The sequence below is a fragment of the Macaca thibetana genome, chromosome 20 (assembly GCF_024542745.1).
Source record: "Macaca thibetana thibetana isolate TM-01 chromosome 20, ASM2454274v1, whole genome shotgun sequence".
Taxonomy (NCBI): Eukaryota; Metazoa; Chordata; class Mammalia; order Primates; family Cercopithecidae; genus Macaca; species Macaca thibetana.
The window spans coordinates 49,160,792-49,186,754 of record NC_065597.1 but is presented as its reverse complement, the minus strand read 5'-3'; the positions used below and the strand labels follow the sequence as shown (position 1 = coordinate 49,186,754).

The 25,963-nt window shown below is 43.5% G+C and overlaps 1 protein-coding gene across 2 annotated transcripts in view; it reads right to left on the bottom strand.

Annotated features, from left to right (window-relative positions):
• The window catches only part of XPO6 (exportin 6), a 118,101-nt gene that overhangs the window by 84,055 nt on the left and 8,083 nt on the right, over nt 1–25,963 (bottom strand). The window contains exon 2 of one of the 2 annotated variants that reach the window (XM_050773883.1): nt 1,867–1,957. In XM_050773883.1, the coding sequence (XP_050629840.1) occupies nt 1,867–1,957 (91 nt within the window). Of the gene's footprint in view, nt 1–1,866; nt 1,958–25,963 lie in introns of those variants that run through there. The other variant, XM_050773884.1, reaches the window with a different exon arrangement.

Below are 25,963 nucleotides of genomic sequence, written 5' to 3'. Positions count from 1 at the left end.
CCCACACACTCAAATAAAGCTACAATGACTAGGTACAAAGAGAACTGAACTAAGACAAGCCTACTGTATAAAAACAAACCCCCGGATTCTCCTCAGCCTGCATTCAAATTTGGCATCTGGAGCATTTGGCTACTTAAATCTCTTTTAAGATCAGATGAGAATATGAACATGTTCAGCAGGTTCTATGTTTAATTCATGAAATAGAAGGTGAGCAAGGCAGAGGTTGCAGTGAGGCAAGATCGTGCTACTGAACTCCAGCCTGGGCAACAGAGGGAGATTCCCATCTCAAAAAAAAAAAAAAAAAAAAAACATGTTTGCCGGGCGAGGTGGCTCACGCCTGTAATCCCAGCACTTTGGGAGGCCGAGGTGGGTGGATCACGAGGTCAGGAGATTGAGACCATCCTGGTAACACGGTGAAACTCCGTCTCTACTAAAAATACAAAAAATTAGCTAGGCGTGGTGGCAGGCACCTGTAGTCCCAGCTACTCGGGAGGCTGAGGCAGGAGAATGGCGTGAACCTGGGAGGCAGAGCTTGCAGTGAGCCAAGGTGGCATCATTGCACTTCAGCCTGGGTCACAGAGCGAGACTCTGTCTCAAAAAAAAAAAAAAACAAGGTGAGCAATATTTGATTTGCAAACCAAAAATTAAAGAATCAAAAGCATTTCAATTATAATCTAAAAAAAGACTTCAAACAATAGAGTGTCAGAATATCGAAGACTAATGGCCAGGCACGGTGGCTCACATCTGTAATCCCAGCACTTTGGGAGGCCCAGGTGGGCAGATCTCTTGAGGTCAGGAGTTCAAGACCAGTCTGGCTAATATGGGTGAAACCCCGTCTCTACTATAAACACAAAAAATTAGCCAGGGGTAGTGGTGGGCACCTGTAATCCCAGGAACATGGGAGGCTGAGGCAGGAGAATCGCTTGAACCCAGGGGGCGGAGGTTGCAGTGAGCCGAGACCACCCCACTGAACTCCAGCCTGGGCAACAGAGTGAGACTCCCTCTCAAAAAAAAAAGGCGGGGGGGGCGGGGGCGGTGGCTCACGCCTGTAATCCCAACACTTTCGGAGGCCGAGGCGGGCGGATCATGAGGTCAGGAGATTGAGACCATCCTGGCTAACATGATGAAACCCTGTACTCTACTAAAAACACAAAAAAATGAGCTGGGCATGGTGGCGGGCGCCTGCAGTCCCAGCTACACGGGAGGCTGAGGTCGGAGAATGGCACGAACCCAGAAGACAGAGCGTGCAGTGAGTCAAGATCGTGCCACCACACTCCACCCTGGGCAACAGAGCAAGACTCCAACTCAAAAAAACAAATTTTTTTTTTTGAGACAGAATCTTATGTTGCCCAGGCAGCAGGAAGTCCTCAAATGTAATACCAGCTTTGGGATTTCTGGGCACTATTAGGTTCAGATCAGACTTCTGCACAGCAAAACATGTTGATTTTGACACTTTCCAGAGTTGTTACTGTTTTTCTTTAAATAACCATCCAGGTGCGGTGGCTCACGCTTACAATCCCAGCTATTCAGGAGGCTGAGACGGAGGATCACTTGAGGCCAGGAGTTCAAAACCAGCCTGGGCAACACAGCGAGACCCTGTCCCACTCACCCTAGACCCTCCACCAAGAAGTCGCAGGCTTCTTATATAAAAGTTCAACAACATTGCTGAAATTAAGATCCATAGTGATGGATTTTCTTTCCTTTGGTCAAGTGGAGGGGTTTCCCCAGCCATGCGCCAGCAGAATCAGAGCGAAAAAAGCAAGAATTCAAGGGGAAAGCATGCAGTCACGGCTATGAACAACTCCTTCCTCCCTACCGGGGCCTCCTCATTATAAATTCCTCTTTACAAGTCAACGCTCCACTTACCTATCTCACGTTTTCTTTCATTGGTCGTACAATCGTGAAAAAATTCTGTCATCAGACTTTCCAGTGCCCTGAGAGAGGCTTCTTCAGATGCCTAACAAAGGAATTTGAAAAAAAATCAATAAGCTGTATCTTCAGTTCCACCGTTCCTCAGTTCCTTCTAGGTCACATTCAACAGCAAGAGCAATTTACTTCCTCAAAATCTTGGTTCAACATTCTTCAAATGCATGGTATACGCCAGAAAAACTGAAGGGAATTTCCCAGCTGACTCGAAACCCAATGTTGTTGCTGCAGCCTCTATAAATTCATGCTACTGTGCAGCTGATTTTCAATTATGTATGCTAAGGAAAGAGGAAATTCAAAACTCAACTCTGGAATCATGGTTGAAAGCAAATTAGCCCCTGGCCCTTCCTGAATGGGCAGAGTGGGGAGATTCAAGAAGGCCAGAGCTCCTCATAGACTATCCATCCCTGATACATTTCTCCTGCGTCTGAATAATTTGCCATATTTTGATTCACAGCACTTATATCAAACTGCTTCATGGATTCTCAGGGGTTTTTGAGGGGAACCGGGGAGAGTTGTCTTTTTTTAAGAGACAGGGTCTCTGTTTGCCCAGAATGAAGTACAGTGGTAAAATCATAGCTCACTGCAGCCTTGAATTCCCGTCCCAGCCTCCCAAAGCAATGGGACTACAAGTGTGAGTCACTCACTGCACCTGGCCACGGATTCTTGGCGGTTTTTGAAGGCATTCCAAGAGTCATACAGTCAATTCTCAATCTCACATGAGCAGCCAACAGAGATTAAAGTGCAGCTGAGAACCAAGCTAAATAGGGGTTCAAAATTAGTTCCTCTAAACCACAGGCCCACAGTGAAAGCCAGACTCTCAGCAGAACTGCTCAGATTGGAAATGAGAGGAGAGGGAGCCCAAGGCCCCCAGTGCTCATCCTCTCCCTTTGGGGTTTATATTGAGCCCCAAATCCCACTTCCTTTATTCTTATTCAAGTAAGAGGAGTCGCAGAAATAACCTTGAGTTAACACTCTTCACACAACCTGCCTTCAAAAAGGTAACCATTCCCAAACCATTTTTGAGTCATCACTGGTATAATTCTACCCCAGAGATAATCAAGAGCCAGCAGCAGTTCTGATTCTTTAATCATCTCTTAACTTCTTTCTTCCCACCTATCTCCCTTCCCCATATCCTCTCCATCACCCATGGACTGAGACCTGACTATAAAAACTGCATTTTAAAACAACAAGCCCACACTCAAATGTGTCACATGTCAAACTATAGTACACCAGAGGCCTCCGTCGGGTGATTGACCTTGTGAAGACTGAGGAACTTTTCATCTCTGTGGAAAAACCAGCACTTTTCAGTACCAATTACAGAGGCTGAATCAGACTTGATTCACAAGCGTGTGCACACCAACCAACACACTCAAATGCACCACACAGAATGCAGGGCCACGTTCATACAGTGCAAGGCACATTGTTCCTCCCACACTGAGGTCACAGAATGATGGCTCTGCAATGACACCTGAACTGTGACACACTGAATGATGAATTATTGTATAGTAGTTTGAGCGCTTGTGAGTGAGAGGGACTTTCTTCCCTGAACTTTATATTTAGGATGAAGATTAGCCTAGCCCCCTACTCCTCTTTCAAATGTCCATATCGGTTTAACTAAAAAATATCCTTGGCTTGCAAGCCAAGCTGTTTTATTAAAAACTATCTATTTTTTCAAACCCAGAAATAATCTGAAAAGTGAAGCTAAAATAAGACTGCAATCTTCTAAAATCTGTTTCAAATGTTTGTGTTGATCAAAACAGCCTCACTGTTCTCACTTACTTTATAAATAAATGCTATAAATGCAAACCTCTAAAATGAGTGTACATAAATAAAAGAACGCCATAGACTGTTTCATAAATCGAGTCTGGTATGCCATTTCATTTGAAAAAAGGATTTGCTATTTAAAATAAAAAGGCTGTGGGAAGATGCAGAAGAATAAGAAAAATAGCGCATGTTAAAATAAATAAATAGTTCTTCTGGAGCCAAAATGTGTTCCTGGAAACTAAGGGAACATCTGCAAATCATATCTCTCCACAACTTCTTCTTGTGTTGAATCATTTTAAAGTAGATCCTGGAGCAAATGTGAGCTTATCACATCCAGGCAATCAACCACCAAAATTTATTTAGTACTAGATTCTTGAGGAAGAGAGTTGAGAAATAAATGATTACTGGCAAGTTCCTGATAATCTCAAAAAGAATCCAACTCTGTCTCCATTCCCGGTCCCACCTACCCTTTACTCTGCCCCAACTGAAGAAGTTACGGTTCCTGAGGAAAGTGGAAGGACAAAAGTACTCCTAAGGATCCCAGATGGGCTGGTCCAAAGGTACTGAGTTACCTCAATGGACTGTTTGCAGTCAGTTACAGATGCAACTCCTTGTTCTACTCTTTCCCCCGTTCTCACTATTGCACTTCACTAGTCTTTAAAAAAAAAAAAAAAAAAGATGCATTCTCCCATTAAATGATGGCTACGTGAAAAAGGAAGCTCCAAAACCTAATCCAGGGCATCACCAGGTGTTTCCCAACAAGAACAAATAAGTGCTGCTTGCATTTTTAATCATTTCTATATCTGTAACAACAATACCTGCCTCACACGGTGATATGGGATCCAATGAGACGATCCATGTAAAACTGCTACATAAACCGTAAGGAATCATCTAATCTGTAGTTATGGCTGCTCTCATTTTTATTTGGTCTCAGATACCAAATGAAAATAGACCAAAGCAAAACAACGCAAGTGATCAAGCCTACTCTGAAACTAGAGACTCATGCCCTCAGGTTTAAGGGCTTTGTCCCAATCACATCTAGTGGGGCTTTTCAGACTAGATTTCAAAATGAAGCTACGTAAATGTATACGGAGTAAAAATCAGGAGGCTGAGAATTTGCCAACATCACACCATCAGAACAGAGGTAGAAAAGACACAGAAGGCACATTCAAGGACACTGGTTCAAGGATCCTGGAGAATTCCCTGGCTCTCATTTGGCAACAAGGCCACTGGAACCTTGGCCAGCTGTTTCAAGCAAGTGGTGAAGCCAGAATGTAGACTGGGGTGAGTTAAGGAATTAACTGCAAGTGAGGAAGAGGTAATACTCCAAGCAGATTACACTTTCAAGTAATGAAAGGGACAAAGAACATAAAACAAAATCCAAGTGCCATTGTATGGTAGGGAGACAAGGCTTCCATTCCCAAAGGCTACGCAAAAACTTTATCTCCTACGCTGCATTAATTTATGAAGAACAAGAAAATTTATCTGACTGCCTCCTACCTTGTGCTTGGGATTTAAGCCTCAGACCTTGACAAACTAAGGAAAGGCAAGATTAGTTTAAAAATAAGTGAGACACATTCACACACAAAAATTCCAGGAGGATTGTAGATACAGAGTATCTTCACAATCTAGGGGTAGGGAAAATTTTCTTAAACAGAACACATAAACCACTAACCATAAATGAAAAGACTGATAAGTTGAAATGTTCATCGGATGGCACAATGGAGAGAGTGTAATAGAAAGCCACAAAATAGGAGCTATCTGCAAAATGGAAAACAGGGAACTCATATCAGAGCATAAAATAACTTCTACAAATCAGTGAAAAAAAAAAAAAGACAAAGGGCTTCCATTTTTTTGGACAGGCAAATAATTACTTATAAAAGAGGATATTCAAAAAGCCTATAAATAAGTGTTCAGTCTCATTAGTTATCAGGAAAATACAAATTTAAAATAAGGTAGTGCTACACATCTACCACAGTGGCTAAAATTTAAAAGACTGACAATAACAAGTGTTGATGAGGATGCTGAGCAACCAGAACATGCATATACTGCTGGTGGGAGTATACACTGATACAACCACTCTAGAAAACTGACAGCTAAACATATGCATATCTTATGACCCTGCAATTCTACTCCTTGATATATACCCAACAGAAATTTTTACATGTATACCAAATGAAAATATACACAAATGTTCATAGCACTATTATACACAATACCCAAAAAGTCAAAAGAACCCAAATATCCATCATCACTGGAATGGATGAATAGTGATTTCTTGATAGAGGAGAATATTATAAGACAACAGGAATGAATATAGACACATGCAACAACACAGATGAATCTCACAAACACAATGTAGAGTGAAAGAAACCAAAACACATTATTCATTATTCACTTTATATTAATCTTAAAAAAAAAAAAAAAAAGCCCGACACAGTGGTGCGCACCTATAATTCCAGCTACTTGGGAGGCTGGGGCAAGAGGATCACTCGAGCCCAGGAGTTCAAGGCTGCAGTGAGGTATGATTGCACCGATGCACTCTAGCCTGGGCAACACAGCAAGACCTTGTCTCTTAAAAAATAATAATAATTTAAATAAGTAAAACTTATTTATGGTATTATAATCAGACTAGTGGTTACCTTGGAGGAGAATGGATTCTAGTAATAGTCTATTCTATCTCAGTGTTAGTTACACAAAGATGATCAACTTTACGATTTATCTGCTTGTATGTAAATATATATACTGCAATTTTAAACACTTAATGTTTTAAAATCCTCATTTTCTAAAGTCCAGGTTGGTGTTTTCAGACTCCTTGGAAACTGTATTTTAGCTCTATCAGCACAACTGTGGCTCTGGGGACTGGCAATAAGCCTGCAGGTAACAGCGTGAGCATGAGGCTCCTGATTTCTAGAAACCATCACTTCAGAGCTGCCAGGGTGGCAGCACAAGGTATTACAATCCCATAAGCCTATGCTTCCCCCCCAAGAGTTACTTGGCTCACCTCAATAGCAAATGGCACATACACTTAAAATTAAAATCCCTGGGCAAGATGACGAATTAAACTTGGCTCAGAATATACTCTTGGAGAGCTCTGCAAAGATCTAAAACAAACCCAAGTTTTCTGTTCCAGAAACAGTTAAAATCTGCAAAGGTAAGCTTGCGACTGTGCCTGCCTTGACTTTATCTGCTCCTTTCACTCTGCTGCTCATGGGTCAGCAGTTCAGAGATCTATGCCATTGCCTCATTTATTAAGGGACTACTAAGTGCACCAAGACTCATAATCACCTAAAAATGAAAACTTGGAAGAAGGGGAAGGGTGACGTAATTTGAGATCGCCTTTGCTTCTTCCCCATATTCTCCATCCACAGCCAACACCATCAGGTCTGCGGACTGTTATCTTCTCCCTCACCACTATTTCTACGGAGCCCTAATCATCTCCTGCCCACATTACTATAATTGCTTTTACCTGGTTATCAGGTTTTCCAATTCCAATCCAACCAGTACTTTACCGCCAGATAAATTCTCCTAAATATACATTTTTCTGACACAATTATTCTTTTATTTTTTTTATTTTTTTTTTTTTTTGGCTAAAGACATGGTCTCGCTCTGTTGCCAGGCGAGAGTGCAGTGGCATGATCATAGTTCACTAAGGCCTCAAACTCCTGGGCTCAAGCAATCCTCCTGCCTCAGCTTCGAGTAGCTGAGATTATAGGCACAAGCCACCACATCTGGCTGGTTTTTATTTTCATTTTTGTAGAGACTGGGTCTTGTTCTGTTGCCGAGGTTGGTGTTGAACGCCTGACTTCAAGTGATCCTTCTACCTTGGCCTCCCAAAATGCTGGGATTACAGGCGGGAGCCTCTGCATTCAGCCTAATTTTTTTTTTTTTTTAAGAGACAGAGTGTTGCTGTATCACCCCAGGCTGGAGGGCAGTGGAACAATCACAGCTCACTGCAGCTTCAAACCCTTGAGCTCAGGCGATCCTCCCCACCTCAGCCTCTTAAGAAGCTGACACTACAGGCACATGCCATCACACCCAACTAATTTTCTGCTCCAATTATTCTAAACCTAGCTTTAATGCTGGAGTGACTAAGCAACTCAGCTATTTGTTGGACAAATGAGAATCCAATATGCACTAGGTAACTGATACTGCTTAAATTAAGCCCCTGGGATACGATGAGTAAGACGGTCCCTAACTTCAAAGAACTGAAGGTGGCCTAGCAGTTACATCCTGTAGTCCTGGCGTAGATATAAACAGCCTCAGAAGACCAAAGAGAAAACTAACTCTGTCTGAAGGAAAGAAAGCTTCACAGGGGTGATCTGGTTTTGAAGAGCAAAGAAGTTTACTAGGAGGATAAGAAGGAAAGCATGCCTGATTCAACATTACTCACCACAGGAAGCCACTCTAGTCTGAACACTCATGGTATCATAAGCAAGTACCTAGCCCCATCCTGCATTTGCTCCTGAGACTATACTTTATAGTTTAACCTTCATGAATTTTCTTAAACAGGTTACAGTACAGATCAGGTCATTTTCATCTTTTGTCTTTGACTTGTAACCAGTACTATAGAATTTTGCCCATGGTGCTGTTACTCTGGTCATTTCAGAACGGCAAAATAAATGCAAGCTCTAGGGTCAGGTTCCCCAAGTTTGAATCCAAACGCGCAGCTTCACCTTGGCCTAGTTATTTAATGTGTCACTGTTTCCTCCTGTGCACAAATGGGGATAGTAAAAGTACCTAACATACTGGGTCATTCTGAGAATTAAATAAAATGTAAAATACATAGTAAACACAATGTCAGGCATGAAGTGTGGGCTGAAAGTCACTGTTCATACATCATATTCGGCTTCTCTCTCTAACCAGAACATCAACTGTCTGGAAAGATGCTCTATCTAGTATGTTTGTATTTTCTACAATATCCACCATGGACTGGTGCTCAACTATTTTAAAGACCAAATTCAAGAGAGTAAAAGGAACAAGAAAACTGTTAATATCACTTTCAGTTTCTCAAGAATACTGGTAATTCCTCCAAATTGAAGATACATGTGACTCTTTACATTTTCCCCTTCAAGGGCTCTGACCATAAGCAGACTTCTGCTCACACGCAGATTCAATCTGTGTTGAAAAACAGGAGACTGCTAACACTAAGACTGAGACTGAAGGTGGATAACAAGGTGCTTTTCCCTAAGATGTGACAGCTAGAAGGTGGTTTCCTCAAACCCTGATTAAATCTGTAACATGTTACCTAATGGCCTCTAAAATAACCCCCTCCAAGCATAACTTTTTTACAAAATTAATATTGGACAATAATGACTATTTTTTTAATTTTTTTTTAAATAAAGATGGGGTATTGCTATGTTGCCCAAACTAGTCTTAAAACCCCCAGGCTCAAGCAATCCTCCTACCTATGCCTCTCAAAAGTTCTGGGATTACAGGCATGGGCCACCACAACCAGTCAAAAATGACTATTTTTTAAAGCCACTTCTATTAAGCTTTTTGTCACCCTTTCCCAGAGCCACATTTTGTATAATCTACTAGGAGGTGAATCATATGAGCCTCCTATATTTAGGTTCATGGCTCCTTGATAGCAAACCTCAACAAAATGAGGACTAGTATCCCAGAGTCCCATTCAACTATCCCTGTGGCACATCTAGAACAGTGTCATTACCCTATTTGCTTGTATATAAAGGTCTCCAAGAAACGTGATTCTATCCCTGCTGCCAACCAAGGTTAAAAAGTATGCAAAACATAGCCAGTGTGTTACAACACACGCCATGTAAACTTTTATCTGAAAGCTAACAGGATTACCATAGATGTCTAAACTCTCAGATCATCACTCTCACTTCCCTACACCCTTCACCACTGCAAAAAAAAAAAACAGAGGAGGGAAAAAAATCTTTGACCTGTAGGCCTGCACACAAGTATGAGATGAAATACCAAGCTTAAAATAACATGCACGGGAACCAAGGCGAGTGACATCTACCTATCCCCCTCCTGAAGTCATTCAGCTCAAAAAGCTAGAAAGATAGAAAAGTGCATGAAGGAAGCCCCAGTCAGGAGACCAACATTCAGAACAAGGCTTCCTCCCATCTCTCCCTCCCGTCACTACTGCTCTTTCGCATCCCAGCCCGTAGATATTTTCCTTTTCCTTTTATTTTCTGGAGACACAGGTCTTGCTCTGTAGCCCAGGCTTCAGTACAGTGGCATAAACTCTATCTCCCGGGCTCAAGCTATCCTTCTACCTCAGCCTCGCAAGTAGCTGGGACCACAGCCGCACACAACCACACCCAGCTGATTTTTGTATTTTTTGTAGAGCTGGGGCTTCACCGTGTTGCCCAGACTGGTCTTAAACTCCAGGGCTCAAGCGATCCGCCTGCCTCAGCCTCCCAAAGTGCTGGGATTAAAGGCACGAGCCACAGTGCCCAACTGACAATTCCTTTAAAAAAAAAAACAAAAACAAAAAAAAACAAAAAACAAAAAACCGCACACCATATTGAAGTAGAAATCTCACTTTATTTCTCTATTTAAAAAAAAGAAAATGTGGTGAAGTCCACTGACCTTCCACCAGTCTAGCAGTCAGCAGGGCAATCATTGGATGACTAGCTCAAAGACACAGCCAGTGAGCAGCCAGCCGGAATCTCAGCTCCAGCCACACCCATGTGAGTTCCTTTCCTTAGCCTGACTGTGATAGGATGGAGTAAGGCCAAGCAGAGGGAAGACTGGGGTACAAATATACATTGATGTAATTAATTCTAAACATTGTGTACAAGAGTTGCAGGGGGAAAAAATGTCTTCTACTGAAGCAAAGAAACAGACAACCACAGCATGTAACAGGACTGCTAAGGCTGGGCAGGCGCACCCACCCCTCTATTAACATGCATTTGGAACAAAGTCATCCCCTTGCATGAGAAACGCTTCTTGTTGTCTTGTCTGCAGCTTAGATCTAGACATAACTTTGCACAGTATCTCCACACAGACATTTAATATTTGATTAAAACACACACTCTGGCTGCATCTAAACATAATTTTAGTCATTAAGAAGCACTTTTCAGTCGAGTGCAGTGGCTCACACCTGTAATCACAACACTTTGGGAGGCCGAGGTGGAGGGATCATGAGGTCAGGAGATCGAGACCATCCTGGCTAACACGGTGAAACCCCATCTCTACGAAAAATACAAAAAATTAGCCGGGCATGGTGGCAGGCGCCCGTAGTCCCAGCTACTCAGGAGGCTGAGGTAGGAGAATGGTGTGAACCGGAGAGGTGGAGATTGCAGGGAGTCGAGATCGTGCTACTGCACTCTAGCCTGGGCGACAGAGCAAGACTCTGTCTCAAGGAAAAAAAAAAAAAAAAAGCACTTTTCTCCTTTAATCCAAAACTACCATAAAGTTTATCCATGGCAGAACATTCCTCCATTATTTCTTCGGTTTGCATAAAGTGCCCAGATTGTCTGTCTCTTCCACTGATTACTGCTGAGGACCAAGAGTTAGAAGCAAGATGACTGCCAGGTGTCTGAGCCAGGAAGTTCAACTGGTCCCACTGTGGTAAGTGATAAGTGGAAGCAGCATATTTTCTCCCCATGGAAACCAGTTAGAGGAAACATCTTAGTATACAGAGGATGGTATGTTTTACACTGGGAAAACTCATCCACATACTATTGGAGAATTCATAAAACCAAGACTCACCAATTAGCTACCAATGGAGAAGTGCACCAGTTACATTTTTTTTTTTTTTTTTTTTTTTGAGACCGAGTTTAGCTCTATTGCCCAGCTGGAGCGCAGTGACACAATCTCAGCTCACTGCAACCTCCGTTCAAGCAATTATTGTGCCTAAGCCTCCCAAGGAGCTGGGATTACAGGTGCCCGCCACCACACTTGGCTATTTTTTTTTGTATTTTTATTAGAGACAAGGTTTCACCATGTTGGCCAGGCTGGTCTTGAACTCTTGACCTCAAGCGATCCCGCCCACCTTGGCCTCCCAAAGTGCTGGGATTACAGGCCTGAGCCAGCATGCCCAGCCAGATTTCCATAACTTTAGACAACAAATCTAAAGACTAAAGAGTATGACAAGTAAATACTACACCTGACCACAGGCTGATCCTGGACTGGAGGGAAAAAATGCTATGTAAGGCATGACTGAGTCAACTGACAAAACTGGAATAAAGGTGGTAGTAGCTTAGATCAAAGTACTGAATCAATGTTCTATTAACTGAAGATGGTAACTGTACTATAGTCATGTAGAAGAATGCCCCTATTAAGAAATACACAATACAGGGCAATGGACCATGACAAAGGCAACTTACTCTAAAATTGTTCAGAAAAAAATACATGTGTGTGTGAATGTACGTGCATGTACGTGCATATATGCCTATATATACATATAGAGAGGGAATGTGCAAATAATAAAGTTAACAGGACAAAATATTAATGGTAGTTGAGTTTGGGTAAAGGGTATGAGAGATCTTTGTAACACTTATTCCTTGAAATCTTTCTATTTGAAATCATTTTGAAATAAACAGTTTTTAAAATACCATCCGCTGGCTGGTACCCTCTACCTTGCTCCTGGATGTTCCTGGCTGCTCCCAGCTAGCTTGGCATATGGCAAAGAGAAACGGAGAAAAGGATACAATAGGAAGGAATTATTCTCTCAGATGCCAGGTTTATTTTCACGACGGTTACACAGCCTAGACATTAAAATGTTTGCATCTACTGGTTGGGCAATAACCATATCCACTAGCAGCTAAAACACATATATTTTATATACTTATTTATATTCCAGTCAGAAGGCTTTAATTAAACAGCCAAAAAAGTAAATGATAAAAATAGTTATTCTGCAAGAAACTGTCTAAAATAAATGAGTAATACAGCCAAGAATAGGCTCTCTCTTCACAGTCCCATCTGCTTCCCTTTCCCAGGTACATATCCCAGGAGGATGGATGTTTATATCTGCATGCCTAGTATTAAACTCAAAAGATACTTACTGGGCACATTAACACAAGGCATGCTACCAAGAAATCCTAAAACAGGATCACAGAATCTTAAGACAGAAGTAAACAAACCCCAGAGCACAGCAAGTCCAATCTTGTTCTACAACGAGGAAAATGAAGCCGAGAGAGCATCCTCCCAAAGTCAGCCAGCTGTGGGTCAAGTGAAGACACAGGCAGGCCACCAGAGCTCTTGCCCAGTGACAGCTCCCTGCACCCCTTGAGGAAGCACAGAGGAGTTCTGCTCCAAGGGTGTTAAGGATGATGAATGAGCTGGCTTTACCTGGCATTGGATGACATCAGGTAATGAATGAGTACGAAACTGACAAACCACTCTAAAAGCATGCTGCAAATCTAACATGATGATTAACACTACTGTTCAGGTGAGTAATTTCATTTCAGCTGCTACTACCACCTGTGCTATTTAAGAGCCAGTCTCTTTTGTAAAACCTCTTTTGTAAAACCACTTTCATCCTGAATTATTCCCAGATAGACTTGGCATTTTAAATAAGTTAACATAATGGCTGGACGCGGTGGCTCAGATCTGTAATCCCAGCACTTTGGGAGGCTGAGGCGGGCAGATCATCTGAGTCAGGAGTTCGAGACCAGTCTGGCCAACATGGTAAAACCCTGTCTCTACTAAAAAAAACAAAAATTAGCCAGGAGTGGTGGTGGCGGGCACCTGTAATCCCAGCTACTCGAGAGGCTGAGGCAGGAGAATCGCTTGAACCCAGGTGGCAGAGGCTGCAGTGAGCTGAGATCATGCCACTGCACTCCAGCCTGGGCGACAGAACGAGACTCCATCTCATTTAAAAAAAAAAAAAAAAAAAAAAAAGTTAACATAATATTATTTGACTTTGGTAAAAATCTCTAGACTGCATTACTACTGGGAACTGGGGTAGCATAATCACCCCCTCCAGGTTCCACCCAATTGCCATAAAGTCTCAAGAAGCCGAGAGCAAACCAAAGTCTACCATCCTCTTTGTCAATGGCAAAGCTGCAGCGCCTCACCCTTCCCATTTCTAGTTGGCCTTGCCACCCGCCTCCAGACCTAGGGACAAAGAATGGTGAAAGGAAGGTAGGACACAGCTGAGGACAGGCTTCTCTTAAGGGTAAGCTGGGGAGAGAGTTTAAGCACAAAGCCAGGCTTTGTGTGTTCTGATGCAGTGACCTCACACCTGGTAGATGTGGACCAACGGAGTGAGGCTCTCCCCGGTGCACCAATCAGATAAATCACCCCTATGGAAAGGAAGAAATGAGAGGGTGGAGACGGGCCCAGAAGAATATGCCCCAATACTGCTCCCACCTGGTGTGCAGTCAACAATCTCCTGAATGTAGGCTAAAGCAAGAATGAGGGGACAGGAAGGTTACCCTCTACACAAGAAATGAGAAAACTTACAGGTTTGTTTTCTCTAATGGGAAATAGCGCTGTCACTGAGGGGTACATGGCCAAGCACAGCAGGCAAAAAGTGCCAGGTTAGAGCCAGTCCTGGCTCTACTGAGTCTAGTCTGTGGAACTATGAGCAAACCCCGCAAGCTCCTAGAGCATTCTTCATATTGAAAGTAATCAGGTGTGTACACTGTGCACATATTGGCTGATACAGTCATCTCTCCCTCACTGTAAGTTCTTCTTATGTAAACTCCATGTGTGGGTCTGCTTTTATAAAGGCAAAGTCCCCCTAAGTTGCCACCAGCTTGTCCCTCTGAATACACCTAGTGCCACCTTTATACGTTTTTTAAATTCATGTTCAGTCACATTCCTCGAAGGCTCTCAAGATATCACTGCCAATTGCCAAAGGGTCCTTAAGTATCCCTGCAAATATAGATAACGTTGACCAGGGTGGCAGCTGCTGGGGGATCTCTGAAGGCACCGCATTACACAGGAAGTGTGAGGGCACTGCACAAGGAGAGATCTGTGTCGGGAGGAAGTGACTCTTCTTGGCCAATAGGTTCTCAATGCTCCTCCCATCCCTGCAGATCATTACTAGCCACAAAGGGAGAAGACGCTGCAAAGCAACTCTCTAAATAGGCACTCTCATGTGCCCGGGTTCTACTAATAAACTATAACTTATACAATACAAAAAAAAGATATTGTAATATTGGAACTATACACAGTTCCGTCCCTTCACCCCACTGGCGAGACACTAGATTAGAAAGGCAAAACAGTGGTAGTGGTAGCTGTGGTGACAGTGAGCAGCAGGAAAGGAGACGGTGCCTTTCTGGAGGGAGTCGGTGCACAAGTGAAATGAAACAGGTACTCAGCCAGGGACCCTGGCCTTGCTCACATCCCTGGATGGTGAAGATGACTCTACATGGGATTTTTAATGAGACTTCAATCCTCGCACAGCAAGCACGCATCACCCGTCCCACGATTCTCAACCAATTTTGCTAGAAGTGACTCAGTCCGTCTCGAAGCTCTGCCCCTTCTATAGGCACCAGCACAAAGCCAAGACTGACCAGAAATCCCACACCCTTCTTCTTCCTGGGCCCTTCCACCCCCAACAGGTGGCTGGGTACACATGTCCTGGGAATGCCGTAATATGAACTGAAGGGTGTGGGCTGTGGAGTCAGGGCAGGTCGCACCTGATGATGACTTCCTGATTACTTATCTGCATGCCCCTGAGCAAATTACCTAACCTCTCGGAGCTCAAGTTTCTTCACTTGCAAAATGAACTTTCAACCGTACTCTCCCTCACCAAGTAGTTGTGGGAATGACATCAATGGATGTAAATCCCTTAGCACCCTTATCCATAAATGAGCAAAACTATTTCACTACATATTTCACTGGTGAGTCAATGTGGTTTTTTTTTTTTTAAAAAAAAAAAAAAAAAAAAAGGCCGGGCGCGGTGGCTCAAGCCTGTAATCCCAGCACTTTGGGAGGCCGAGACAGATGGATCACGAGGTCAGGAGATAGAGACCATCCTGGCTAACATGGTGAAACCCCGTCTCTACTAAAAAATACAAAAAACTAGCCGGGCGAGGAGGCGGGCACCTGTAGTCCCAGCTACTCGGGAGGCTGAGGCAGGAGAATGGCATGAACCCGGGAGGCGGAGCTTGCAGTGAGCTGAGATCCGGCCACTGCACTCCAGCCCAGGCGGCAGAGCAAGACTCTGTCTCAAAAAAAAAAAAAAAAAAGAACAAAATTAAAATCCTACATAAAAAATTAGCTGAATGCTCAAAAACATCCCAAGAATGCCAAATGCCTTTTCACTTTCATTTTTATATACAAATCACCTCTCACTGCTGCAAATGAAGAATGTAAGAATGAAAACATGTCCCACAGGCCTCCATCTGTGTGTTCAGGACAGTAAGAGTTTGGGACTAAACTCATGATTCTAGCAGCAAACACTTTTTTTCTTTTTAAAGAAAGAAATATTGCATAGAACCCCACCATGTAAAGCAGACTAAATGAGAAACTGCTTAATTAATAAGGGTAGAGGAGGGGGTCTCAAACGCCTGTCTGTACTCCCAAACCTAGTACCTGTGACACCTCCAAGAATCCCTACGGGCCTACAGAGCACAAGAAAAGCCCAGCGCTAAAGCCGTTCCCAGCTTTGTGATTCTGGTTCTAACAAGTCTAGAAAGTTTTTGGGGGGTAAAAAATGGTTGCTAAAAAGACTGGTTTGTACATTCTCTCTCAAGTATCTTTCAACCGCGAGCCCCATCACCACTGCCGCCCAGGGTCTTTGCTACCTGACCACCAGGGGTGATTAAACCATTTCATCACCTGGCCCTAACCTAGCTGACTTACTGTCCCCACCTCACCATCCAGAGCCACCCACCTATCCTCTGCCTCAGCCAAACCCAAATTCACCCTTTCCCCTCCACATAACAGTTCCATGTCTTCACACACGCTATTTCCTCTAATATGCTCCTGATTCCTTGAAAAGGTCCCCACCTCTGTGAAGCCTAATGCAGTCCCCCTATCCCCACCCTCAGAGCTCCTCACTACTGGGCTTCAACATGATACCGATCACAATGAACTGAAATTACATCTTTTACTCTCATACAGAGATGGCAAGACAACTGGTGCCACCTTAAGGGAAGACAAGTTAGCAATATTTATCACATTTCAAACACAAAGACAACTTCACTCAGCAATACACTTTTGGTGATTTTTCCTCCAAAGTTTAGGTGTAAAGGATCTTCATGTCAATGCCGTTTGTAAAACAAAAGATTGGAGACAACTTAAGTTTCCATCAAGGCAGGATTGGTTAAATAAAGTACATCCACACGGTGGAACACCTTCTAACTATGAAAAACAGTGAGTAAGCTCTATACATATACATATATAGAACCATGAAAACCACTCACCTAAAAACACATTTCCCCATACCCAAGGATCCCAGTTAAACATGGCCAGGCGTGGTGGCTAACGCCTGTAATCCCAGCACTTTGAGAGGACAAGGCGGGCGGACCACTTGAGGTCAGGAGTTAGAGACCAGCCTGGCCAACATGGTGAAACCTCGTCTTTACTAAAATTACAAAAATTAGCCAGGTGTGGTGGCACGAGCCCGCAGTCCCAGCTACTCGGGAGGCTGAAGCAGGAGAATCGCTTGAACCCAGGAGGCGGAGGTTGCAGTGAGCAGAGATCACGCCACTGCACTCCAGACTAACAAAGACTCAGTCTCAAAAAAAAGAAAATGCCAAACACTGAGAAAGAGATGCCTGGGGATCTTCTCTGCTTGTCCTTGTCATCCCAAATACCACTCTTGCTCTTAAGCAAAACTCCGCACATTTCCTACGGTCTTATGTACTAGACACTGTCACAAACATATTCATTCTTTAGGATGGTTATTTTTTTGATAACACAGAAGAACTTGCACTTACCTGCAAGTTCTCCAATTTGCACTCCAAATCAAGGTAAATACCTAGAAGTTTCCTGTTTATTCCACCATGGAATGTGCTGCCTGCCATTCACTGCCTTTCACTCTCCAAGCCCCATACTTTTCCCATCTTTGTCTCTATTTTAGGTTCCATCCTACCCCAAGGTCTATAACCCTCTGTCCACTGGCAGTAACTATTGGTATAAACTATTTCTTCCTAGTGGCTGGGGCATGGGACATCCTGGGCAATTAAATATGCTGAATTCAAGACTGTTGCCATAGATGGATTTCAATTTTCAAAATATAGATTAAATTCAACTTTTACTTAATCTACATCATCTTTTTATGTATCAGGAGATAAGGAAGGACCATATAGTGTATGATAATTTACATAAAATATCCAGAATAAGCACATTCATGAGATAGGAAGCAGATTTGTGGTCACCAGGGGCTGCGGCGAGGGAGAAAGGGGAATGACTGCTTAATGGGTACAGGTTTCCTCTGGAGTGATGAAAAAGTGTGAAACTAGAGTGGTGACTCTTGCACAACATGGTGAATGCACTTAATGTCACTGAACTGCATACTTTAAAATGGTGACGTTTTATGTTATGTGTTGCTATAGTCTGGATGTGGTTTGTCTCCACCTAATCTCATGTCAAAATTTGATCCCCAATGTAGGAAGCAGGGCCTAATGAGAGGTGTTTGGGTCATGGGGGTAGATCCTGATGAATAAATTAATGCCCTCCCTGGTAAGGAGTTTGGGGGTGAGGGTAAGTAAATTCTCACTCTCCTAGTTCCTGAGAGCTGGCTGTTTGAAAGGGCCCGGTGCCTCTCCTCTCACTCTCATCCTTCCTCTCTCGCCCTGTGATCTCTGCATACAGATTCCCCTTCACCGGCCACCAGGAGTGGAAGTAGCCTGAGTCCCTTACGACATGCCCTATCTTGAACCTTTCAGCCACCAAAATTGGGAGCCAAATATACCTTTTCCCTTTACAAACTACCCAGCTTCAAATACTCCTTCAGCAACACAAAACAGACTAAAACATGTAGTATTTTAAGGCCGAGGCAGGTAGATCACTTCAGGTCAGGAATTCAAGACCAGCCTAGTGAACATGGTGACACCCCGTCTCTACTAAAAATACAAAAATTAGTCGGGCATGGTGGTTCATGCCTGTAATCCCAGCTACTCGGGAGGCTGAGGCAGGAGAATCGCTTGAATCCGGGAGGCAAAGGTTGCAGTGAGCTGAGATCACGCCACTGCGCTTTAGCCTGGCTCAAAAAAAAAAAAAAAAAAAATGTGCATTTTACTATAGCTTTTTGAAAAGTAACTAACTTAAGACTAGAAAAAATATGTTAAGACACTATTTCTAATACATTAATGTAAATATAAGGGATACCTAAATAAAGCTTAAGGGATCTGTCTCCTATAAACAGACAAAAAATAAAATCTAACTTGTTAGTAAGTTTCCTACATAAACACACAGAAAAAGATACTGAGGAACAATAATGAGAAGCCATTATTTAACCTATTAAATTAGCAACAATTTTCTTAAGATTACCCAATGCTGATGAGTATATTTATCTACAGCTGATGGGAAGAAAAAACTCAAGTAACCTTTCTGGAAAACGTGATCAAGAGCCTTAAAAATGTTCAGACTAGGCTGGGCGCAGTGGCTCACGCCTGTAATCCCAACACTTTGGAAGGCTGAGGCAGGCAGATCACGAGGTCAGGAGTTAAAGACCAGCCTGGCCAACATAGTGAAACCCCACTCTACTAAAAATACAAAAAAATATTAGCCAGGCGTGGTAGTGGGCGCCTGTACTCCCAGCTACTTGGGAGGCTGAGGCAGGAGAACTGCTTGAACCTGGGAGGTGGAGGCTGCAGTGAGCCAAGATTGTGCCACTGCACTCTAGCCTGAGCAACACAGACAGACTCTGTCTTAAAAAAAAAAAAAAGAAAACTGTTCAGACTACATCTAAAAAAAACACAGCCCTCAGACCCTTGGGCCTTTCTGGGAATCTATCCTAAGGCAATTTTCTAAAATACATACAAAGCTTTTCGCAAAGACATTAATCACATTATTATTTACCATGGCAAAAAAAACAGAACAAAGAACTGCTTAAGAATCCATGCAATGCAGTATTATAAAGCCACTGCAAATATTTATAAAATATTTAATGATCTGAAAAGCCACTTACGCTATAAAGTGGAAAAGGCAGAAGAAAAAAGTGCATTTACAGTGTAATCTCAACCATATTTAAAAAGTAAACAGGAAAAAAGACAAGAAGGAAGCAAATCAAAATGTTATTAGAGATTGAATCCAATGGTAGTAATTTCTTTGTTTTTTTAAGTTATCAAATATTCTACAGACTTCAAAATACTTTTTATAATCAGGATAACAACTACTAAGCAAAATCAAGAAGTGGCAGAGAAGATTTTGTGTTTCTACAGTAGCATCAGTACCTACTGATTGTCTAGCAGTACTAGAATGAAGAAGGGACAGAAACTGAGCTAAATTATTGGTCACAAGGCCAGGAACACCGGCTCACACCTGTAATCCCAGCACTTTGGGGGGCCAAAGCAGGAGGATTGCTTGAGTCCAGGATTTTAAAACCAGCCTGGGCAATATAGCGAGATCATATGCTGATATAAGAAAAAATAATAATTTTAAAATGAAAAAAAGAAAAAAAGACACTTTTAAAAAAATAAATTGTTGGTCACAAATGTTGGAGGGCTTGGCTGCTGCAGTTTTGTTTTTTGTTTGTAAGTACCTATGGGAGAAGAGCATACAAAAACTCCCTACACTATTTCTGCAACTCTTCTATAAGTCTTACATTATCTCAAAATTACATACTTAAAATAAATAAATCCGGCCAGGCGCAGTGGCTCACACGTGTAATCCCAGCACTTTGGGAGGCCGAGGTGGGCCGATCACCCGAGGTTGAGAGTTCGAGACCAGCCTGGCCAACATGGTGAAACCCTGTCTCTACTAAAAATATAAAAATTAGCCGGGCGTGGTGCCGCATGTAATCCCAGCTACTTGGGAGGCTGAGGCAGGAGAACCGCTTGAACCCAGAAGGCAGAGGTTGCAGTGAGCTGAGATCATGCCACTGCACTCCAGCCTGGGCAACAAGAGTGAAACTCCGTCTCAAAAAAATGAAATTAAATAAACCCTTTTTATAAAAAATGTTTTATTTAAAAGGACATGAGCCTGTGACACAGCCGCAGGAGGTCCTGATGACATGTGCCCCTAAAATAAAAAAATCCTTGATAGATCACTCAATTTATCTTTCTCTAAAAACAAAACGCAGATGAATAATTTCCTGGACAGTAACAAAGCACTTGGCTCACTACAACCTCCGCCTCCCGGATTCAAGCAATTCTCCTACCTCAGCTTTCTGAGTAGCTGGGATTACAGGTGCACGCCACCACGTCTAGCTAATTTTTGTATTTTTTTAGTAGAGACGGGTTTCGTCATGTTGGTCAGGCTGGTCTCAAACTCCTGACCTCAGGTGATCCGCACAGCTCAGCCTCCCAAAGTGCTGGGATTACAGGCATGAGCCACCGTGCCCGGCCTTTTTTTTTTTTTTTTTTTTTTGACAGAGCCTTGTTCTGTCACCCAGGCTAAAGTGCAATGGTGCAATCTCAGTTCACTACAACCTCCACCTCCTGGGTTCAAGTGATTTTCCTGCCTCAGCCTCCCAAGTAGCTGAGATCACAGGCACCCACCACCACACCTGGCTAATTTTTGTATTTTTAGTAGAGATAGGGTTTCACTTATGTTGGCCAGGCTGGTCTCCAACGCCTGACCTTGTGATCCGCCCACCTTGGCCTCCCAAAGTGCTGGGATTACAGGCGTGAGCCACCGCACCTGGCCTCCTCATGAATTTTTTAAAAGGCCTTCCCTGGGCCAGGCACCGTGGCTCACTCCTGTAATCCCAGCACTTTGGGAGACCAAGGCGGGTGGATCACCTGAGGTCAGGAGTTCGAGACCAGCCTGACCAACATGGTGAAACCCTGTCTCTACTAAAAATACAAAAATTAGCCAGGCATGGTGGTGGGCACCTGTAATCCCAGCAACCTGGGAGGTTGAGGCAGGAGAATCGCTTGAATCCAGAGGCAGAGGTTGTAGTGAGCCAAGATCACGCCACTACACCCCAGCCTGGGCAAAACAGAGGGAGACTCTAGCTCAAAAAAAGAAAGGGAAAGGAAAGGACAGAACTTCTCAGGTCTGATTATTAGTCAGTTTAGAAACTAATGATTTTTCTTCCAGCTCCATTTGTCTCATAAAATACCTTTAACTTTTCAGGGAGCCCTATATCAGAGATCTTTTTCATTATAACCTTCATATAAACAGCAGTAGGCTGCTCTAATGGAAATGAACCTACTGTATATGCTAAGCCTAATGGGCTTACCTGAATTAAAACTCAAAGAAATCAAGCAATCTTCCTTTTTGTTGATGTCCCGTAATATGGACCAGCTACCACTGTGCCCTCTTTTTTTTTTTGAGACGGAGTCTTGTCTGTCACCCAGGCTGGAGTGCAGTGAGCCAAGATCGTGCCATCGCACTCTAGCCTGGGCAACAGATAAAGACTCCGTATCATAAAAAAGAAACCTAGTGATCTAGAAAAAACACGGGCCTTAGAGTTGGAACCTTAGCTGAATCCTGGCTCTGTCAACTCACTAGGTAATTCTGATTTCCGTTTTTTTGTTTTTTTATTTTCTTAGCCCAGCTGAAGAGAACAGTAGGTAACTTTGGACAAGTTACTTAGCATTACCCATCCTGGGCCTCAGCATCCTTATCCTCCTCAACTATAAAATGGGAACATAATACCTACCTGGCAGGGTGGCTGTGAGAGATTAAATCAAGGACCCTACGCAGTATGCATGAGAGCCCCTTAACGATGACTTGCACAGAGTGCAATTATGAAACACAGACCTTTTCTCCCTCTACATCCATTTCTTTCCCTTCTCATTAGCCTCTTTCACCCCCTCACTTCTCTGCCCTGTGTCTTTCTTTGGTTAAGATCTACCAGGACCTCACCTCACCCAACTCCTCCTCTTTTCATTGTTCCTCCGTGGTTCTTCTAGTAGCAATTAGCTTTGGGGCTCCCCAGTAAGCACACCCCCACCCCCAGCACTTGTTCTAACAACTTCCCTTGCTCACCTGCTACCCATCTCCATCCACCAGGGTGAAAAATACAGTTATCTGAGCTTGCTGGTTGCATGGATTTTGGAAATACAAGGTGTTTACTGCTTTCATACTCTATTTCAATCTTACCACCCTCTCCAAATACTACTACTATCAGTTACTAACCTCAAGGGCCCACCCTGACCTGCTTGGGTTTATTTTTACACCTGACTCTTAATTACTCATGTATCTGCTGAATGCTCACTAGGCACTAGAGAGGCAAAGCAGAGTCAGACGCACTCTGCTATGGGCTCTTAAAGAGAAAGAACTAATCCTCCTCACCCCCAGGCTTGCAGTGGGAAGGACAAGGAGGGAACAGTGAAGGAGGCAAGAGTTCCACATTTTGCTCTTGAAACTTCTGAACTGTCTGACACTTACTGTAAGAATGTAGTCTTGGCTGGGCACAGTGGCTCATTCCTGCAATCCCAGCACTTTGGAAGGCCGAGGCGGGAGGATCGCAATGTCAGGAGATCAAGACCATCCTGGTTAATATGGTGAAACCCCGTCTTTACTAAAAATACAAAAAATTAGCCAGGCATGGCAGCATGCACCTGCAGTCCCAGCTACTTGGGAGGCTGAGGCAGGAGGATTGCTTGAACCCGGGAGGCAGAGCTTGTAGTGAGCCAAGATCGCGCCAATGCACTCCAACCTTGGCGACAGAGCGAGACTCTGTCTCAATAACAATAACAATAATAATAATAATAATAATAATAATGATGATGATGTAGTCTTGTCATTCTTATATTAACAAAAACAAATAACTCAAAATAATAAAAGCCAAAAAATACCAAACTATAATCGAAGGTGACCTATGTTAAACTAGCAGCTGGAAAGCCTCAGAGAGGCAGTGTTTATGGCAACCTTGAGATGTCACGTAAGTTTCATTTGCAAGAAAGAAAAGGGCACTAGAGCACAGGGAACAGTATGAGTAAAGGCAGACAAGTATGAAAGTGCACTGAGTGTTCTGGGAATGACAAATAGTTTGCTGTGGCTGGAAAACAAGGTGTAATTTGGGAAGTATTTCAAAGACACTCCAAATAAATCACTTTAAGTATTTAATGAACCATCTTCATCCCTACTAAGAGACCTCAAAGTAAGAAAGAAACTTAAAATTCAGGGCCCACGTTGAAAACTTGGTCTCTAACAACAGTGGGAACCCTCTGCTCTGAATGACTGGGGTTCACGTGGCATGATCACACCTGAGCTCTATAAGGCAGCTCAGCAGTACGGAAGATGGACAGAGGGACGCAGAACCTGGAAGAGAGGACTGGTCATGATAGCAACAACCAAAGCAAGAGACAATGACAGCCTGATCAAAGCAGAGGGAATGGAGGGAAAGGTCAAGGTCAGGACACAGATATGTTAGCAGCAGCATCAACAGGTCTGGAAGCAGGGGGGCTTGTAGAAGAGGAAGTTAAAGATGACTCAGGTTAATTGTTTGACTAGTTAGAAAATGAGGTCATTAACAGAACCAGGGCACGGCAGAGGAGGCACTAAACTGAGAGGAAGATGATGGATTTGGTTTAAGACACATTTAATTTGATGTTGTCAGAACACTGGATATCTACAGCTGGTAAGGGTTTAGTTTTCACTGGTACACGGGTCATAGCTGAAGCCACGGGAGGCTAAACAAAGAGACTAATATCATGGATGCCACAGGAGCCAAGAAGAAAAGTGTTTCAAGGGAAGAAAAGGAGATCAGTGGCTGCCAAAGGCCACACAGAGAGGTCAAATGACCTAAGGATTGAAAATATGCATTAAACAGAACTCAGCACACACAGGTTACACATAATCTTGAAAAGTAGTGAAGAAAAAAAGTCAGTCTGCTGGCCGGGCACAGTGGCTCACGCCTGTAATCCTATCACTTTGGGAGGCTGAGGCCGGAGGATCACTTGAGCCCAGCGGCTCGAGGCCAGCCTGGGCAACATGGTGAAATCTCATCTCTACAAAAAATACAAAATTACCCAGGCGTGGTGATGCATGCGTGTAGTTCCAGCTACTCAGGAGGCTGAGGTGGGAGGACTGCGTGAGCCCCAGGAGATAGAGGTTGCAGTGAGACATGATTACTCCACTGCACACCAGCCTGTGCGACAGAGTAAGACCCCATCTCAAAAAAAAAAAAAAGTCAGTCTGCAATGGGTTGTAGAATGAATGACAGGGGGAAAGGAGAGGTAGAAGGTTGAAAAAGTAGAGGCAGAGAGGGCTGGGCGCAGCAGCTCACACCTGTAATCCCAGCAATTTGGGAGGTTGAGGCAGGCGGATCATGAGGTCAGAAGATCGAGATCATCCTGGCTAACACAGTGAAACCCCGTCTCTACTAAAAAATACAAAGAATTAGCCGGGTGTGGTGGCGGGTGCCTGTAGTCCCAGCTACTCGGGAGGCTGAGGCAGGAGAATGGCGTGAATCTGGGAGGCACAGCTTGCAGTGGGCCAAGATCATGCCACTGCACTCCAGCCTGGGGAACAGAGACTCTGTCTCAAAAAAAAAAAAGTAGAGGCAGAGAGTGGCAACCACACTTTCAGGAATTCCTGTCCTTTCAACACAGCCTATGCCATCACATCTTCCTTGGCTTAGACAGATACGTTTGACAACGCAACTACTTAAGATCTTCAACATCATTCTCCTGCCCAGGGCCAACTACCTTCATCTCAACAGTGCCACAACTGTTCACCTACCTACAGAGATAGCCACTTTCCATATTTCATCAGCACATGGCCCATCTCCTGTCATCGCTTCCTATCAATTTACCTGTTATCGCTTCCATTCCTACCAAATCCAAATCACCAACTGATTAAAACTTTCTACTACTCCCAATCGCCAGGCTACAGGCTTCCAAAATCAGCTTGTGCTTTTCCTTCTTCCTCATCTCTTAACTCTGGAATCAGTTTTAAGTGACACCTCCCTCTCAACCACTAATTACACATGCAAGAACACGCAGGCCCTTGTCACATCCACACAGGCATGGTGTAACATCTGGTTTCCTGCATCTAACCTACACACAGCAGATTGAGTTTCCTTTAAGGAAAAATCATCCAACAAAAGAAAGCCAAACTCCCTAGGGTAGTAGTGGAGACCCTCCATCATCTAGCCACAAACTACCTTGATAGCCTTCTCTCCAACTGCTTCTTCAAATCCGTCTCTTCCAAAACTTCCATCCATGCTAGAGAGCCTAGTTTACTCCCTCCCTAAAGCTCCCTTTGAACACACAAGACCTCAACAACATCCCTACCACAATTTAATTGCCCACTATGCCAAGAATTGCTCTAG